A 19,515-nucleotide genomic window follows, 5' to 3' on the forward strand; every position below is an offset into this window, starting at 1 on the left:
TCATTGTGAATAGTTCTCCAAAAACATCTGTTCAATATGCTGTGGCAGTCCATAAAGCTAACAATGTTAGGAGCTGTTAAGAAAGAGAGATAATAAGACAGAAAATATTATACTACCACTACATAAATCCACCCACACCTTGGCACTGGGGGCAGGTAGGGAAGCCTGGGGGAGGCAGTGCCTCCCCAAATAGCCAGGTTTGCCCCCCCTCCACCTTCCCAAGGCCCCTCTTCAGTGGAGCTGCTGGGCTCCAGAGGGCTTGGGCCACGCCACCTGCCTTCCTGGGGCTGGGGAGGCTGCAGCAGCACCCCGTGCTCTCCCTCCCAGCACTCCCGGGGATGGAGAGGCAGCAGCGGCAGCACTGCCACACACTTTCCCTCCTAGTGCTCCAGGGCGCACACTCTCCCTCGGGTAAGCAGGGCAAGGCAGGGGGTAGCCTCCCTCAGCCAGGGGTTCACCTGCTGCCCAATGCCGGCCAATTGCGCCGGCCCGCAAGGCCTCCAAAGAGCGGGGCCCAGAGTGGTTATCCCGATTCACTGTCCCCTAGGGACGGCTCTGGTCAGAAAACAGGATACTGGGCTAGATACACCATTGGTCTGAACCAGTATGGCCATTTTTATGTTCTTATACAACACAAGATGGGTGCCTTTTAATTAGTACACCACCATTTTTATAAATCAGATCAAGCAAGCATTGAATGAATTGCTCTAGACTCTTCTTACAATCTAGTGCAGGGGTGGGCAAACTATGGCCTGCGGGCCTCATCTGGCCCATGGGACTGTCCTGCCGGGTCCCTGAGCTCCTGGCCCGGAAGGCTACCCCCAGGCCCTCTCCTGCTATTCCCCCTCCTCTGCAGCCTCAGCTCGCTCACTCCGCCGCTGGTGCAATGCTTTGGGTGGTAGGGCTGTGAGCTCCTAGGGCAGCACAGCTGCAGAGCCCAGCCTGACCCGGTGCTCTGTGCTGTGTGGTGGTGGCGATGGCAGCAGCGTGGCCCAGTTGCAGCCGGGCCAACCACCGGTGCTCCAGGCAGCACTGTAAGGGGGCTGGGGGGGTTGGATAGAGGGCAGGAGAGTTTGGGGTGGTGGTCAGGGGACAGGGGTGTGGATGGTGGTTGGAGGGGAAATGGGGTTGAATGGGGGCAGGGATCCTGGGGGGCAGTCATGAAGGGGAGTGTTGGATGGGGCAGTAGGGGGCAATCAGGGGCAGGAGTTCTGGGAGCAGTCAGGGGACAGGGAGAAGGAGTGGTTAGATGGGGCAGGGGTCCCGGGGGTGCCTTCAGGAATGAGAGGAGGGGTTGGATGGGGGTGAAGGGGCAGTCAGGGGACAGAGATTGGGGGTGCGTGGATGGGGCAGAGAACTGGGGGGTGCTGGATGGGTCAGGATTCAAGGGGGCAGATAGTAGGTGGGGTCGGGCTATGACCACCTCCTTTAACCGGCCCGCCAGACAATTTACAAAACCTGATGCAGCCCTCAGGTCAAAAAGTTTGCCCACCTCTGATCTAGAGCAATGCAAGAATAACCCCAAACAAGAAAAGGAAATAACAAAAAGTGTTCAGTGACCTTAATGCTCAATTCCTGCCCATTTCCCAAGTGCTGAGAAAGGAATTTAATAAAATTGCCAGTGAGAGTGGTGTTTTATTATGCAAATAAGGTGTACAGATAAGGCAAAAGTTACTGTTTTAATTGTTTCAAAGAACTGAGTATCTGAGTGGTGTGAGTATGATGAGCCATAACTAATCTCTTTGAACAAGGAGTACTTGTGGCACTTTAGAGATTAACAAATTTATTTGAGCATAAGCTTTCGTGGGCTAGAACTCACTTTATCAGATGCATGCAGTGGAAAATACAGGGCAACTAGAGCAAATAAGTTTCCTATTTTATGTTAAGAAACACTTCAGTTACATCCCCATTAATTTTTTCCCCTTTAAATGTTTTCACTATTTGTTTTTCTTGGTTGTAAAGTCCATTGTTCTTTTGTACAACCAGAGGAAAAGAGCTGTTTAAAGGTGTTTTATTTAGATCAAATGCAGCAGCAGTCAGCCACATTGTGAGCAACTACAAAATGAACCCAGTCAGAACTGAATTGACATGAACACTGATAGAATTGCCCACTATCTACTCTTATTTTTTAATGTTGTATTTTAAGTCCTTTGTTTAATGGCTTGTTTTTTGCTTACCCTGAATTAGCTAAAACTGGGAGGATAGGCTGAATGCACAAATGGGAACACAGCTAGGTCCCGAGAGCCCACAACTCCAAATCACGTCAGTGAGAGTTGCAGACGCTCAGCACATCTCAGGACTAGGCCCTAAAATTTAGGTGCACAGGTAGCTAGAACAAATCCTTTATTTTCACTCGCACTAGTCACCTCACACCAGATCTGTACCCTCTTAAGAGGCACAGTAAAGGTGGGGTGCAAGCAGAAGGAGGGTACAAGGATAAGCTTAAAGACACCTTTGCACTTTGCTAATTCTGGCCTGCTCCAGGAACTGGTGTGGCCCCAGTGGCAAATTACAGCATGCCTGGCTGCTTTGCATAGCTACCAATGAGCAACTCTGCAGCTAGGAAAGCTGGAGTACAAATCACTCCAGTTACTCCCTTGAGCTGTCTTCAATCACCTCAGCATGCCCTGTGCTGGGAACTGCTCAGGAGGGTGCTGTGAGACTTCCTACATTGGTCCTTTGTTAATTCTGTACTTGGGGAATTACCCAGGGGGCCGTTCCACCCCTTTCACGGTCAGAGGAGTATAAAGTTTTCCACCCCTGTTAAAGGTGGAGTGTCTGTATAACTGGTTCTCAGGATCTGTTGGCATGCAGCTGCAGATTCTTGTGGTTTTTGGCCGGAATGAAGGGATGCTGCACAGATCTGAAGAAACAGGTTCAGCTGATTTTCCAAGTGTTGTTTGCTAGGATTTACAGCTGTAACACAGACAGATTTTCATTTCACAGTAAGCCCCTCATGTCTGTAAAATGGATATAGAAGTAGAAACTGGCAAACTTGGAAAAATTCTGGTTTGGTTCTGCTTTGAGCTCAAAATTGGAAGCAGGAAAACTGCTTTGTGAGGGAAATGATTCTTGCCTGCCTCCAAAGAAAGGAGAATGAGGTCTTGCTCATATACAAGGGCTGTGAAATGAACTTAATTATTAACTCAAATCAGTGAAAGAGCTGAGATTAGAATTTATGGTCCACTGGATCACAGGCCAGCCTGACCAAAACCAAAGGGTGTCTTGCAGTTGATGCTTTGCCTGTGTACTGCCTGGAGTCGTGCAGGGAGCAATGCAAAGCTGGAAGCATGCTCAGTGCAGCTGGAATGTTTGGAGATTTTAGTAGCCGGTTTCTAACACCTTCTGCACTTAGCCTGTGCAAATGGCAATTTTCACAGGCTTATCCTCTGGCCAAATCTGGATGACTTTTCATGAGGATAGAAAAAGATATTTCTGTGATTCCAGGGCTATCCGTTAGCCAAATTTTAAATCCCAGCTCCAAAGCACGGAGGCACTACAGTTCTTCAAAGAAATGGGAAAAATGGTTAACATTGGCAAAACTACCCTAATATCATTCTCAGAAATGGCGAAACCAATCTCACTGAAACTTAAAAGATCATTCCGAGGAAAGTAGCAATCACTGAAATTTTTTTTGGCTAAGTCATAAACAGAGGAAAATGCTAGGCAATCACAATTATAGCCTACAGGCTTCCGTCTCTCTCCCCTCCCCCATATAATGGCATTATAAATAGTATAGAAACTGCTAGAGGCAACTGTTGCAAATTAAAACACTTTACTGTAAAATCCCACCTTTTAAAACATTACCTGTTGGACTATTATGATGAGGAGGAGTTATGCAGCAGCTCTGGTGCCAGGGAGGTATCTGGGGTTAAACTCTGTGCATAGAGGGGCTGGTGCAGTCTGTATCTTTGGCCAGCCATTGTGAGGAATATAAAGGCCTTTCAAAACACTTGAACTCCAAATGACTAGTTGGACTGCAGAAGCCTTCCATGTCTGACATCTCAGCCTAGATATAGGGGCCTGTTCTGTTCTCTTGGGGATGTTATGGAGCCAGTGGCAGAGGGGCTCCTGAACTGTAATGCACGAAGGGAGCACTGATCCTGTTTTTTCTGCAGTATTTTCTGTACAAGTTCCCTCCAGATGTGGATTCCGTCATCATCAAGGTGGTATCTGAAACTGTCTATCCCTGTTCTGTTGTCTCCGTCCAGGATATTGTGGTAAGTCTAGAGAGGGGCAATGGCAGATGATCTAGAGGGTAGGCTCTGGGCATTGGTATCCTGCCTCCATCACCATGTGTGATGTATTTCAACCCAGTAAATATATGAAGCCTCAGGGGGCAGTAGTGCAGAGTAACAATATAGGAGGAGCTTGAAGGGAGGCAAGGGGCCTGTGGAATGAATTCGGAAAGGCCTAGCTGTTGAATTCTAAGTACCTCCTCAGGTGATATTTTTGCCAGTGTTAGTGAGGGTAGTGAGCAAGTTAATGATAATGCTCCCATCCCAAGGTCTGAAGGTGCTTTTCCTTGCCTGGAAGGTGGGACAGTACCATTCTCTCTCCATTTTACAGATGGGTAAATGGAGGCACAGAGAGATGACATGACCTTTCTATAGTCACACAGCGAGTGGCAGAACTGGGAGGCGATAACAGAAATTCTGGCTCTCAGACTTGTGAATAAGTCGCGGGATACCCCTATTTGTCCCTGCAGTGTCTTCTTTCCCCTCATTCTCTTTCTTCATCCCTCTCCCTCTCCCAGTCTTCTCTGTTCACTGTTCCCCCCCCTCTATTACCTGACCCTTTCTCCTCCCTTTTTCCTCTGGCCCAATCTCCACACTCAGTCTTTTTCCTGAATTCTTGTTCATACCCTCTGATCCTTTCCCATGACTGCCTCCTGCAGGTGGAATTTGCTGTTGCTCAGAGGCAGGAACCAGCAGTACTGGCCACCTATTTCTTCTCCCTTCCTGCCCTGCTATGCAGGATGGAGAGGCACACTCAGAATGAGGGAGCAGTGAATAGGAGAGGGAGAGGTGAAGGAAGCAGCCTTGAAACCCTGAGAGCCGCCTCTAATAGCTGGGAGGAGGCAATGAAGTGGAAACAACAATCTTGGCCTGCAGCCTTGCTCATGAGTGGCCTTTCAAATGATACAACTGAGAGGGTGACAATGGGGGCAAACATGTGACTGTCACTCCACATAGCAGGTATAGAAAGGGGAAACATGGAGCCATGGGGTCTATCATGAGGAGGTTGGGGATAACAGGAAAATGAGGACCAAACCTAGACTCATAGTAGAGCAGCTGAGATTGCTATAACAAATGTCTTTTCCCCTCTGCTTTATTGAGGCTTTCAACTGAGAGATTCAGAGTAAATGACCTGGCTGTGCCACAAGCTGCAGCTCTGTTTGAAGCTGGGACCTTGCTGAGAGAGACCCAGTTGAGCCCTGGCGGTAGCTGGTGTTCTCAGCACAGCTTCGCTAGCCCCTGAATGCTGCTGATGTTGCTGCCTATTGGACTCCAGGCAGGGCTCCTCCAGTGCTCTTCATGAAGCCCTGGTGGGGAGGTGAGGGGAAGATGACAAAGCCAACTCAAAGGCCCAAAGAAGTTTATTTTTATTAGGCTTAAGGGAGTTTTTCCACACCAGACCTATCGGGGAAAGCAAGTTCGTGCTCTTCCTGGCTCAGAAAATGCAGTTGGATTTTTCAATTTTTTTTTTTACATTACTTCTTCCTGTTTTAGTGCCCTGTGTATGATCTGGACCACAATGTGGAGTTTAATGGTGTTTACCAGTCCATGACAAAGCAAGCTGCCATTACTGTACAGGTGAGATGCTGATTTTGTCAGTGCTAATTTCCAGTGACTCTGTGTGCCTCCTCTCTGCTTAATCATTTCATCTGCGGGATACTGGTGCTCAAGATTAGAGGTACTTGCACTTCTGGATAGCATGGTCCACATCTTAATACAAATGAGGAGCCAGTTTCAGACTTGCCTCAAGCCACACAGCCGGTCAGTGGGAAAGCCGGTTTAGAAACAAGTAAGTCTCCCAAGGTCTAGATTTCCTTCTTATTTCTCTAAGAAATGACTGACTCCCTAGAATAGATTTTGTGTGCTTGATCCAGTCACATGCTGCTTTACCCATAAAAATAGGTCCCCTTTTTGCAATCTCAGCAGAAAGGCCACATACCAGAAATTCAGCCCAACTTCAGGCTTTTGAGCCTGCCAGCCACTGGCTCCAGGGTCTTCACATGTCACACTCTGTGGGCTGGTAGGGAAATCCAGACCTGCCCTCTACACTGAGTTCCAGCCCAGGGACCCTGTATGAAGCAGAGGAGATCTGTTTGTTCAGACCCTCTGCTGGATCCCTGGGCTGCTTCCTACTTTGACTACAGCTAGGCCTTCTTCACAGTAGGGTTGCCAGGCATCCAGTTTTTGACCAGAACGCCTGGTCGAAAATGGATCCTGGTGGCTCCGGTCAGCCCCGCTGACTGGGCCATGAGAAGTCCAGTTGGCAGCACAGTAGGGCTAAGGCAGGCTCCCTGCCTGCCCTGGCTCCATGTGGTTCCCTGAAGTACTTGGCATTTCCCTCCAGCTCCTAGGCAGAAGGTGGCTATGGGGGCACTGCACGCTGCCCCCACCCTGAGTACCAGCTCCACAGCTTCCATTGGCCAGGAACTGCTGCCAATGAGAGCTGTGGAGGCAGTGCCTGCGGATGGGGGAAGTGTGCAAAGCTGCCTGTCTGCCCCTCCACCCAGGAGCCGGAGAGAAATGCCAGCCACTTCTAGGAGCTGCCTGAAGTAACTGCCGCCCTGAGCCCAGACCCCGAGCCCCCTCCTGTCCTAACCCTTGCCCCAGTTTAAACCCCATCCCACCCTCTAACTCTTTCCCAGAGCCTACACCCCTCACCTTCTCCTGAACCACAACCCCCTGTCCCACCCCCGAGCCCCCTCCTGCGCCCAAACTCCTTCCCAGAATCCACACCCACTCCTGCACTGTGAACCCCCAGCCCCACACCAGAGCCCACACCCCCAGCTGGAGCCCTCACCTGCCCTGCACCCCAGCCCGGAGCCCCCCACACACTTTGAACCTCTCATTTCTGGCCCCACCCCAGAGCCCCAGCCCAAAGCCCATTCCCACACTCTGAACCCCTAATTTCTGGTCTCATCCCAGAGCCCACACCCCCTCTCACACCCCAACCCCCTGCCCAGTCCAGGGAAAAATGAGGTTCAAACCAGGGTGTGTCTTTATTAGGGATTTGCTCTAGTGCAGTGGTTTTCAACCTGTGGTCTGTGGATCATTAGAGGTCTGCAGACTATGTCTAAGTTTTCCAAAGGGATCTGCACCTTCATTCCAAATTCCAAACTACATTGAGTCCTTTAACTGGGATATGGGAGAGGAGACTCCTCCTCTGCAGCCCTGTCCTCCCTCACTTTTCACAAGGCTTTCTCTTGTTTGTTTCTGTGCAGAAGAAGGACTTCCCAGGCGAGCAGTTCTTTGTTGTGTTTGTCATAAAGCCAGAGGACTATGCCTGTGGGGGCTCTGTGCCTTCCTCTATCAAGGGTAAGATGATCTAGGGGACTGGCAAACTGCACCACGGGGCGAACAAGTCCCAGCAGTGTTAAAGAATATGTTTCTGATCCAGTGCACCTTGTTTCTTACAGGAAAGGGCAACCACACCTGGAACCTACAACGAACGAAGAGCCTTCAAGTGACCGTTGTACCCTCTATTAAAGGTTAATGTCTCTCTGAGGTATGGTCAGGAATTGCTGGGCAGCTCCAAGGTGTTCCACTCTCGGCTTCTCTTATCAGGAGGTGTGGTAGGGACTAGTACAGGGGCACTCGGTGTGTGGGAGCGCCCAACTAATTCAGTCCCAGCAGGAGGCATAGCAAGGACTGGTATAGGGGTGTCAGCTAAGGGAATGTTCTTAACTATTCCAGCACCAGCCTTTTCCGGCAGGGAGGAAATGCTGGCTAGGAGCGGGATGGTGGCGCTTACAGTGACTGGAGTCCATGCAGACTGCGGCACTGGCAGTGGGAGACCCCTCCCCACCAGCTATTTCAGTCGCAGTCTCTACCAGCAGGAGGCGCTGTAGCAAGCAGGGCAGGGACGCTGTGAGTGGTCTGCTTTCCTGTAAGCTGACCCTCCTCCTGTTCTTCCTTCCCCAGAGTCTGACTATGTGCAAGCCATGCTCTTCAGCTTCCTGAGCTTCCTCTCCTTCTACCTGGGCTCGCTGGTCGTCGCCTTTGTGCACTACGTCAGGTGGGTGAAGCAGATGGACAGTGACTACGTTCAGGCTACGCCTGTGGCTTTTTCTTCCTCAGCTGAAATGCCTCGCCCCGCAGTGAGCCAGGCATCTGAGCCCAGCAGGCCAAAGGCATTCCTTGCAGGGCCGGCTCTAGCCATTTCGCCACCCCAAGCACGGCAGCACGCTGCGGGGGGGCGCTGTGCCGCTCGCCGGTCCCGCGGCTCCGGTGGACCTCCCGCAGGCATGCCTGTGGATGCTCCACCGGAGCTGCGGGACCAGCGGACCCTCCGCAGGCACGCCTGCGGGAGGTCCACTGGAGCCGCCTGCTGCCTCCCGGTGAGCGGCAGAGCGCCCCCCGCTGCGTGCCTCTCCAAGCACGTGCTTGGCGTGCTGGGGCCTGGAGCCGGCCCTGGTTCCTGGTCATCCAATGGGCTCTTCTGTGAGGGAGAAATGGGGGGTGTTTGGCACCCTGTGCCCCAGCCCTCAGGGAGAAAGGAAAGTGCCAGGGCACTAGAGAGACCCCAGGTATCTGCGGCATGTGTGTGCGTTGGTACTTACTCTGCCTGCACTCCCTTATGGGGCAAAGAAGAAACGTGACATAACCAGGACAGAGCAGAGGCCTCCAGAGAGGCAAGGAACCTGTTAAATTGCCAGGCCAAGCCCCGCTCACAGCTCAGCAGTGCCTTGATTCCCCACTCCCCTGAGCTCCTGCCCTGCACTGAGGGGAGAGGCCTGCCATTGAGATGGTAGCAGATGCTTCCTCCTGCTGCAGGTTGCTGTTGGAGAAAGGCCGAAGCTTCCTGCAGCCTCTCTCAGCCAACCCAATGGTGGCTTTTTCCTCCCCTTTTTCTGCTGCTTGCGGGCAGTGGGATCAGAAGCTGTGGGCTACGTCTCCTTGGAGTGGCTGGCGTGTACTCTCATCGTTGAAGCCCTTGGGGGCGAGTGAGGCAGGAGGAGGGGTGATACTACCCTGAAGGAGCTCCCAGCAGCGAGACTCCTTGTGCCAGTTGCCCTAGCAGCACGTGGCGTGATTGTAAAGTGGTGCTGGACAAGGAACCCCAGTGTGTCAGCAGTTACGGAAGCTGCAGGCTCAGGCAGTGACTCATGTGAAGCGTATCTTCTGTTCCAGGACATAAGGGCTCAGCAGGGAGGAATCTTCTTCCCCACCCCATGCCAAGCATTGCACAATTGGCCAGGTGCATTGGGGGTTGGTTAAACCTTACTCTCAAGTACCTGGTGCTGGCCACTGCCAGAAAACAGGATGAACTCTCTGAATCCTGTCCAGTAACTTCCACGAACCCTACCTCCTGTGTACTACACTGATTCAGATCCCTTGCAAGCCATGTGGATTCCAGAGTGTGGGAAGCTGGGCTGTGGAAAGCAGATAGGTGGGTTTTCCCAGTAAAAAGGACAGGAGGGTAGAGTGTGCCATATTAAATCGCATCACTGGTCTGACTGTGGCCAGTAGCTGACGCATCAGAGAAAAGTGAACCCTTTTCTAGATTGGATCTGTCTGTTAGGCATTGCTGGAAGTGGAGATCTAGATAGCAGAAGGCTGGGGTTTGCATTTCCCAGCCCTGAACACTTATTTGTTTTCTAAAGCATTTTACACAGTGCTGCTGTCTTGCTTTTGAGATGCTACTGCAAAGACTGGCATAGCGGCTGAAGTCTGGAGGGTTTGTTGAGTTTTCAGGAGCACTGTCTGTGCTTGCTTTCAGGGTTCAGAGGAAGACTTCAGCTGGAAGATACAGTCCTGATGATGGTAAGCATCTCATAAACTGTGCAAAAACGTCAAGAGGTAGAGAATGCCGTGACACTCCCTTCCTGGGCAAAACAGCAGCTTTTCCCTGCTACCTTCAGTGAATTTCAAACCTCTCCTTGTCCACTCACTCCAGGATCTTTTTTTAATTGTGCATTTTAGTGCTGGAGTTCCCTATTGAGCTATATAACCCTGCCCTGGACAAACCAGTTCTAGGGAAGTTAATTTCTCATGAGACATACAAAGGGCATTCCATTCATGGGGCTGATGCTGGGGAAGGGGTGGGGCACTTAGTGCTGTTTGTGATGGTGTTGTGAGGCGGACTCTTGTCCGCTATGAACAGGGCTATACAATATCCATTTTAAACAGAGGAATCTCGAGTGGGCGGGAGCTATATTGATTTGTGTTTTACAGATTTGGATTATTAAAATACACAAAACACAGATTAATGTTCATAACTGCCTGGCTGAGTCACCTGTCTAAGCAAGTATATTCCGTTGCTCATACTATCCACAGGAATGTTTCTTTTGGACTGAAATGTGTCCTGCCCAATCTAAGCTTCGGGTCAATTTTTTTTTAAAAGGCAGGATTTATAGAGTTCAAGGAGCGAATGACTAATTCAGTTAGCACTGCATCGTCGCTTGTGGTGTTTACTTTGATATTAGGTCTTGTTTACTTTACATGAACATGCTCCAGATTTGTATGTTGTAAAAGCATGACTGCATCGTAGAGGTCATTAAGGGAAGATGGTGGTTTCGGCAGGTGGGTGTAGGGAAGGGTAGGGTAGGGTGACCAGATAACAAGTGTGAAAAATCGGGATACTTTTTATGGGTGTGAGTGTGTGGGGGTAGGGTATAGTTGCGTATATAAGACAAAGCCTCTAATATTGGGAGGTTTGGTTGCTCTAGCATGGGGGCATGGGGTTCCTGGTTCCTGGAGAGATATGGGAGGCTATGTCTGAATGTTTAGAGCCTAGGAGGAAGTTGAAGGTTTAGTCACAAGGGAGAATGCATCTCCTTCATTTCATCTCCACCCCTAGGAGGGGAGAAGAATTATATTTTGACAGTGGGAGGTTCTTGAATATCCAGCTTCCCACCCCAGCAACCACCTACCCACTTTCCCCTGCTCTAATATTTACCACTAGCTAAGCACAGTCATGTAACTGGAAGTTTTTATACTAGAATGAAATAGTAAACAACAATGTAAATTGGCATTATTAGGGATTTGAATTAATTATTAGATGAATGAGGGTGATTCACTTCTCAGAGCTAACAGTTCAGGCTGATGGCTGACTGCATGCAGCATTGCTTTAACTCTGGTCCTGTGTGAAAGGTTTTCTCTTCACAACCATGAGGGCAGGAAATATTATGTGTTAAATGAGAACTCAGGTTCTAAAGTTCTGTGGCGGGGGTAGCTTCTGCTGCAATACAGTAGAACATATGGGGGGACTATAAGCCTCTGGAGTTGAGAATGAATGTGCCCATATCCAGGTGGAATTCAGAGGTAGAATGGAATCCATCCAGAGCCTGGCAGGGGATATCCAGATGGTTGCAGAAGGGATCTTTTTCTGAGCACAAGAAGTCAGGACCTCAGCAGAGTGAAGGAGCATCTTCCAAGAAGGTGAAGCCTGGGGCAATATTTCCTTGTGCTCCCTGTGTTGGTGCCAGATTTCTGGAGACCAATTAGCTGTTCCAGAGGAGGCAGATGCTCAGAGCATCCAATGCACAGCCACCTTAGTACAGGAGAGGAAAGACAAATGCTGCTCCAGACACTTCCAGCAAGGCCATGGGCTAGAGAAGCTGCCCTTAGCCTAAAGGTGGAGGTTTGAGACTGGGCTCCCTGGAAGAGAGGATCAGCTGGATAAAAGATTGTGATCAGACGTGCCCTCAGCCTCACTCAGCCGTTTGGTGCTCTTGCTTGCTCGTGCTCTCTCTCTCTCTCTCCTATTACGGGAACTGCCCTTCTCAGTTCTCTCATCCATAGGTTTCCTCCTCCACCATGGATGACTTATCTCTCCCCTGTTACTCTGCTTCACCTCACCTCAAATGCCCAGCACTACCTGCCCCTCTCCCATTGCCACTCCCCTATCCTTGTTCAGCCTCCCCACACCCCTTTTCTGCTCCCCTTTTCTCCCATGTTGCTCCCCTGTGCAGCCTAGTCTGGGGGAATGAACACAAGAGTGTGAGACTGGAGGTCCCAAGTTCTCAGCCTGGCTCTTCCACTGACTCACTGCATGGCTTTGGGCAAGTCACTTCATCTCTCTGTGCGTTTACCTATCTAGGTTTCCTTGTGCCTCTCAGGGCTATGTCATTAGTTAGTGTCTGCACAGCACTGTGAACACTTTAAAATGCTACATAAATGTTAAGTATTCCTATTCCTCCCTCCGTCCGTCTGGAATACCCTGCCCCCTGCTCAGCTCCCCTCTCTGGCCCTCTGTCAGTCAGAATACCAAGCCCCTCCTGGCCTGCCCTTAGTTGCCCCCGGCCCTTGGAATTTCCCATGATTCTCTTTTGCCCTGCTCCTTTCTCTTGCTCCTCAGAATACACCCCACTCCTCTCTCCCTCCCTCTGCAATAGCCCTTATCCATCCATCTCCCCACCTGAGAATGCCACGTATCCCTGTTCGCACTACTTGTCTCTCCTGTCACCCCACTCTCCTCCCCATCTCTTGAATATCCTGCTACCCAGTCTGTGTCCTTGTTCTCCTTTCCCTTGTGTTCTACAATGCCTTCCTTCTGAGCTGCGCTTTATGCTTGGGCCCCTCCCTTTCCCTCCTCCCTCTCAAACTTTGTTGAAGGAGAAGAGAGCTGGAGGAACCAGTTGCTCTATCCTGTCACAAAGTGCACCACACCCAGCAAAGCAAACACTTGCCCAAAGAGCAAACTAGCATCTCCAGAGCTGACTCACATCTGCTCCAGGAAGTGGGGCTTGAAATAGGTAGGTGAATTTAAAGCAGCACTGTCTGCTTGTCTCTCTCCTGCCTGGAGGTGCCCCAGTCTGTCCCACTCTCACAAAGACTCGCTGCCTTGTACACACAGTATCAGTTACCATCAACTAGAGGTGGAAAGTGGGAAGTTCAGAGCACAGTCTAAATTTAGAGAGGAGTGACCCCGTGTGACTGAGGAAAGACTTCCTCAAGCGACCAGGAGCCACAAAAGATGAATGCTCAAAAAGTGATGAGGACAAACTGTTCCCATCTGTGGAGAAAGGATGGCCTCTCGCTAGGTAGCAGATCAGGAATGGACAGGGAATCAACCCCCAAATGCAGTGCCTAGCCATATCCTGGACAGGATCGTACCTACCTGTGACAAATACTGTAGCAGCCTGTTTCTTTAACACTGTCATGGTATAATTCCCCACTCTGAACCTTAGTGTCCAAAAGATGGGGTACCAGCATAAATTCCTCTAAGCTCAATTACCAGTTTAGTACTTGTAGCCCTGCCACCAATCAGGAATTCCAGTGCCTAGTACACTCTGGTCCCCCCAAAACCTTGCCCGGGGACACCCAAGACCCAGACCCTCTGGATCTTAACACAAGGAAAGAAAACCCTTTCCCTCACCGTTGCCTCTCCCAGACTTCCCCTCCCTGGGTTACCCTGGAAGATCACTGTGATTCAAACTCCTTGAATCTTTAAACAGAGAGGAAAATTCACCTCCCCCCCCTTCCCTCTCCCCCTCCCAGACTCTCCCTGAGAGAGAAAGTAATCCTAACACAGAGAGAAATTAACCTTTCTCTCCCCCTTCCCTCCTTTCTCCCCACCAAGTCCCTAGTGAATCCAGACCCTGTCCCCTGGGGTCTCACTAGAGTAAAAAAACAATCAGGTTTTTAAACAAGAAAAGCTTTTAATTAAAGAAAGAAAAAACAGTAAAAATTATCTTTGTAAATTTAAGATGGAATGTGTTACGGGGTCTTTCAACTATAGACACTGGGAATACCCTCCCAGCCTAAGTATACAAGTACAAATTAAAATCCTTTTAGCCAAATACACATTTGAACTTCTTCCAGCCATATACACATTTGCAAATAAAGAAAACAAACATAAGCCTAACTCGCCTTATTTACCTAGTACTCACTATTCTGAACTTATAAGAGCCTGTATCTGAGAGATTGGAGAGAAACCTGGTTGCATGTCTGGTCCCTCTGAGCCCCCAGAGTGAACAACCACCAAAAACTAATAGCACACACAAAAACTTCCCTCCCTCAAGATTTGAAAATATCCTGTCCCCTGATTGGTCCTCTGGTCAGGTGACAGCCAGGCTCACTGATCTTGTTAACCCTTTACAGGCAAAAGAGATATGAAGTACTTCTGTTCTATTAACTCTTACTTATCTGTTTATGACACGCCCCCCAAATCGCTGACAGTTTGGAACCACACTAGCAGTGATTTTTCCCTAGAACTCTAGAATAAACAGATCAATAAACACATGCACCCTTACATATGCTACTAATTATGTACAACTACAAGATTCTTCACATTGTAAGGACAATTTTTAACCAGTTGATTTTGGGAAACTTTCACGGGAGAGTGCATCAACTCTTGATCTGTCGCCGCTGCAGGCGTTCCAGGGCTGTGGAGAGGGTCACCTCTCCCATGCCACCGTCACTTTTTCCTTCATCGTAGACACTATCAGGCCACTCAGCGTTCTCTCCTCCCTGGGCTGTAAACTGACAAACCTGTAAGTCTCTGGAATAAAAGGGCTTGAAAGAATTAACATGGTACACTCTGGGCTTTAGGGAGGAAATGGGAAATGCTATGAGGTAGTTAATAGCTCCCAGGTGCTCTTGGACCATGAATGGCCCTTCCCATGATGCTTCCATCTTATGGGCCTGTTGCGCCTTCAAGACCATAACCTGGTCTCCTACCTTGAAGGAACGCTCTCTGGTATGCCTTTTGCTCTTTTTGAGCATCCTTTAGGTTTTCTTTAGCGAGGGCTAAAGAGTGTCGGAGGGTGTTTTGTAGGGTGCTTACAAAGTCCAGAATGTTAGTTCCTAGAGAGGGTGTAAACCCCTCCCATTGCTGCTTCACCAGCTGTAATGGCCCTTTAACCTCGTGGCCATACACAAGCTCAAACAGTGAAAACCCTAAACTGGGATGTGGTACAGCCCTGTAGGCAAAGAGCAACTGCTGCAACACTAGGTCCCAGTCATTGGAGTGTTCATTCACAAATTTATGTATCATGGCCCCCAAAATTCCATTAAACCTTTCCACCAGGCCATTGGTTTGAGGGTGGTATGGGGTTGCAACTAAGTGATTCACCCCATGAGTCTCCCACAGTTCTTTCATGGTCCCGGCCAGGAAATTAGTCCCTGAATCCATAAGGATGTCGGAGGGCCAACCTACCCTGGCAAAAATGTCTGTTAGGGCCTGGCACACAGTTTTTGCCCTGGTGTTGCCTAGAGCTACTGCTTCCAGCCATCGGGTAGCAAAGTCCATGAAAGTCAGTATGTACTGCTTTCCTCTGGGGGTCTTTTTTTGGGAAAGGACCCAGAATATCCACAGCTACTCGCTGAAATGGGACCTCAATTATGGGAAGTGGCTGGAGAGGGGCCTTGACCTGGTCTTGGGGCTTTCCCACTTTTTGGCACACCTCACAAGACCGGACATACTTGGCAACATCCTTGCCCATCCCCTCCCAGTGGAAGGACTTCCCCAACCAGTCTTTGGTTCTGTTCACCCCAGCATGGCCACTGGGATGATCATGGGCTAAGCTTAAGAGCTTCCCCCAGTATTTAGTTGGAACCACCAACTGTTTTTGTGGATGCCAGTCTTCCCGGTGTCCACCAGAAAGAGTCTCCTTATATAAAAGCCCTTGTTCTATAACAAACCGGGATTGGTTAGAAGAGCTGAGAGGCGGTGAGGTGCTCCGTGCCGCTGCCCAAGCTTTCTGAAGGCTGTCATCTGCTTCCTGCTCAGTCTGGAACTGGTTCCTGGAGGCTGGAGACACCAGTTCTTCCTTAGACTGTGGACTGGGGGTTGGTCTCTCGGGAAGCGATGTAGGTAATGGGGTTGTTTCCATGGCTGGTGAACCGCTCTCCGCTGGTGCACCAGGTGGTGTTTCAGGCTCTGGCTGAGCCTCTTGGGTCTGGTTGTCTGCTGCTTCTGCCAGTTCAGGCTCGCTGGCGCCCTCTGGCTTGGGGTTGAAGATGTGTTTGCAAGCGCTGGCATCAGTGCTGGCAATGGTTCTGCTGCTGGTTGCGTTTCCAGGTCCGGGTCTGGGACTGGAAGTACTGTGGCTGTTGCAGTCATTGGCAGGGGATCTGGGTCCACTACCTCTGTCTGGGTCTCTGCTAACACAGACGGGGCCCCTGTGGACGGCTCAGGAACAGGGATGGGTCTGGAAGCTTGCCTGGTTTGGCTGCAGGTAACCATTCCCACCCTCTTGGCCCACTTTACCTGGTTGGCCAAGTCTTCCCCCAGTAGCATGGGGATGTGATAATTGTCGTAGACTGCAAAAGTCGACATTCCTGACCAGCCTTTGTATTGGACAGGCAGTTTAGCTGTAGGCAAGTCTACAGCTGGTGACATGAAGGGGTAAATTGTCACTTGGGCCTTTGGATTGATGAATTTGGGGTCCACTAAGGATTGGTGTATAGCTGACACTTGTGCCCCCGTGTCTCTCCACGCGATAACCTTCTTTCCGCCCACTCTCAAAATTTCCCTTCGCTCCGAGGGTATTTGAGAGGCATCTGGGCCTGGGGATCTTTGGAGTGATGGAGATATAATGAACTGCATTCGGTTGGGGTTCTTGGGGCAGTTGACCTTTATATGTCCCAGTTCATTACACTTGAAGCATCACCCAGTTGACTGGTCACTGGGCCGAGGTGGGTTACTGGAGATTGGTGAGGTGAGAGAATAGGGAGTCGGTGGCTTTCCTGGGGTTGCAGGTGGGGTCTTGGGTTGTCCTCGGGTATAGGGTTTATTGTCTGTGTGACCCCTGTGATATTCGCTCCCCTTGATGGTAGCTTTTTTCTTTTCTGCCACTTCCACCCATCTGGCTCCAATCCCCCCCCCTCAGTTACAGTTTGGGGCTTCCCATCTAGGATGTACCTTTCTATTTCCTCAGGAACACCCTCTAAGAACTGCTCCAATTGTATTAGGAGATGCATGTCGTCCAGAGATTTAACATTGGCTCCTGATATCCAGGCATTATAATTCTTTTTAATGTGGTAGGCGTGTTGAGTGAATGACACATCTGGTTTCCACCTTTGGGCTCTGAACCTCCGACGGGCATGCTCAGGTGTTAGCCCCATTCTGATTCTGGCCTTGGTTTGAAAAAGTTTATAATCGTTCATGTTCTCCTTAGGCATTTCAGCCGCCACCTCTGCTAGGGGTCCACTGAGCAGTGGCCTCAGCTCTATCATGTACTGGTCTTCAGAGATGTTGTACCCATGGCAGGTCCTTTCAAAATTTTCTAGGAAGGCCTCAGTGTCATCACCTGCTTTGTAGGTGGGACATTTCTTGGGATGTGGAACAATAACTGGAGAAGGGTTGTTAGGGTTGGCTGTGTTATTCTGTTTAGACCGTGCTAATTCCAGTTCATGCTTTCTCTCTTTTCCCCTCGCTTCCCTCTCTCTTTCTCACTCTTTTTCTTTTATCTCCAGCTCTCTCCTATGGGCAGCCTCTCTTTCTCTTTCTCTCAGCTCCATCTCTTTTTGTTTTATTACTAGTTCTTGTAGTTTCTTTTCCATGTCTTGCCTGTGGTCTGCGGCTTTGATTTGTTCCTCTGCAACCAGTCTTGCCCGTTCCTGTTTCAGGGTGTCCTTGGTAGTCATGGTTTCTGCTTTCTTGTGGTGGAGCGCCCTCTGGTGTTTACTGCTTGAAATGCTGCTTTTCTGTTGCCTTCTTCGGGTTGCTTAGCAACAGAGTCTTTCTTTTAACGCCTTCTACCTAGTATTTTGAATCTATAAGAACCTGTATCAGGGAGATTGGAGAGAAACCTGGTTGCACATCTGGTCCTTCTGAGCCCCCAGAGTGAACAATCACCAAAAACTAACAGCACATACAAAAACTTCCCTCCCTCAAGATTTGAAAGTATCCTGTCCCCTGATTGGTCCTCTGGTCAGGTGACAGCCAGGCTCACTGATCTTGTTAACCCTTTACAGGCAAAAGAGATATGAATTACTTCTGTTCTATTAACTCTTACTTATCTGTTTATGACAAACACTCTGGCAATCATGCTATTATAATAACTTGTCCTGCCAGTCAAGTGTCATTGAGTGGATGGGTTTCTTGTGCCTATGTTTATGCACCCCTGCAGATGTGTACACCATGCAGTATTCCAGGGGTTCTCAAAATGGGGATTGGGACCCCTCAGGGGGTCACGAGGTTATTACATGGGGGGTCGTGAGCTGTCAGCCTCCACCCCAAACCCCGCTTTGCTCCCAGCATTTATAATGGGGTTGAATATATTTAAAAAGTGTTTTTTAATGTATGAGGGGGAGTGTCTCACTCAGAGGCTTGCTATGTGAAAGGGGTCACCACTACAAAAGTCTGAGAATTACTGCTTCATGCCTTCTGCGCTGCATGGTCCATTTCAGAAATTCATTCAAGCTGGACAATGTTCCATTAGCAATAAGAAAATAAAGGAGAAAATGACAGTGCCAGCTCCCAGCCACAGCTTAATGGACAAAAGTTGGTGTGTTAGTGGAGAGTAATGAAGTGGGTCCTGGCAAAGTGAGATTTTTGATGGTGTAGAGCCTGGGAGGACCTGGCTCTCTATGTCCGTCACCGTTAGAAATCATGGAAACAAGTAGACAGAAGTGAGCATGCTTTTTTTTTTTTTGTATATATATCTCCTTCCGCAGAAGCCTTAGGGATAGCCACGACTGGAGATGGGACATTGGGCAGAGTGGGTCACAGGGCCGGCTTTAGGCCGATTTGCTCGATTCCTGGGAATTGGGCCCCGCGCCTAAGAGGGCCCCGCGCTTTAGGCGCCTTTTAAATTTTTTTACTTACCCTGGCTGCGCTCTGCTCCAGGGTCTTCCATGGCCCCGCTCCCCTGACCAAAGGGCCAGCGGGAGCGCAGCTGCCCCACAGCCCCGCTCTCTCAGCTGGAGCTCTGACCAGAGCGCCGCAAGCCCCGTGGCCCCGCTCTCCCGGCTGGAGCTCCGGCCGGAGCGCTGCAAGCCCCATGGCCCCGGCTGGAGCTCCGGCCGGAGCGCTGCAGGCCCCATGGCCCCGGCTGGAGCTCCGGCCGGAGCGCTGCAGGCCCCATGCCCCCGGCTGGAGCTCCGGGCCCTTTAAATAGCCCCCAGGGCCCTGGGATAGCGGGGGGCTTGGGGGCTTTTTAAAGGGCCGGGGCTCCAGCTGCCTCTGCTGCACCCCCTGCCCTGCCCGCACCAGCCCCACCTCCTGCTGCCTGCAGCCAGCTCTGCACCCCCTGCCCACAGCCAGCCCCTACCAAACCCCCTGCCCTGTCTCCAGCCAACCCCTGCCATACACCCCTTCCCACACCAGCCCTGCACTGCCCGCCCTGCCCTGTCTCCAGCCAACCCATGCTGCACCCCCCTCCCTGAAGCC

The 19,515-nt window shown here is 50.3% G+C and overlaps 1 protein-coding gene across 4 annotated transcripts in view; it reads left to right on the forward strand.

Moving 5' to 3' along the window:
• Positions 1-19,515, forward strand: part of SIDT1 (SID1 transmembrane family member 1) — a 91,058-nt gene that overhangs the window by 41,991 nt on the left and 29,552 nt on the right. For all 4 annotated transcript variants that reach the window (XM_030534608.1, XM_030534618.1, XM_030534627.1 and 1 more), the window contains exons 5-10: positions 4,119-4,220; positions 5,733-5,816; positions 7,457-7,550; positions 7,652-7,723; positions 8,157-8,250; positions 9,955-9,998. In XM_030534608.1, the coding sequence (XP_030390468.1) occupies positions 4,119-4,220; positions 5,733-5,816; positions 7,457-7,550; positions 7,652-7,723; positions 8,157-8,250; positions 9,955-9,998 (490 nt within the window). The remainder of the gene's footprint in view (positions 1-4,118; positions 4,221-5,732; positions 5,817-7,456; positions 7,551-7,651; positions 7,724-8,156; positions 8,251-9,954; positions 9,999-19,515) is intronic.

Source organism: Gopherus evgoodei, chromosome 1 (assembly GCF_007399415.2).
Source record: "Gopherus evgoodei ecotype Sinaloan lineage chromosome 1, rGopEvg1_v1.p, whole genome shotgun sequence".
Taxonomy (NCBI): domain Eukaryota; kingdom Metazoa; phylum Chordata; order Testudines; family Testudinidae; genus Gopherus; species Gopherus evgoodei.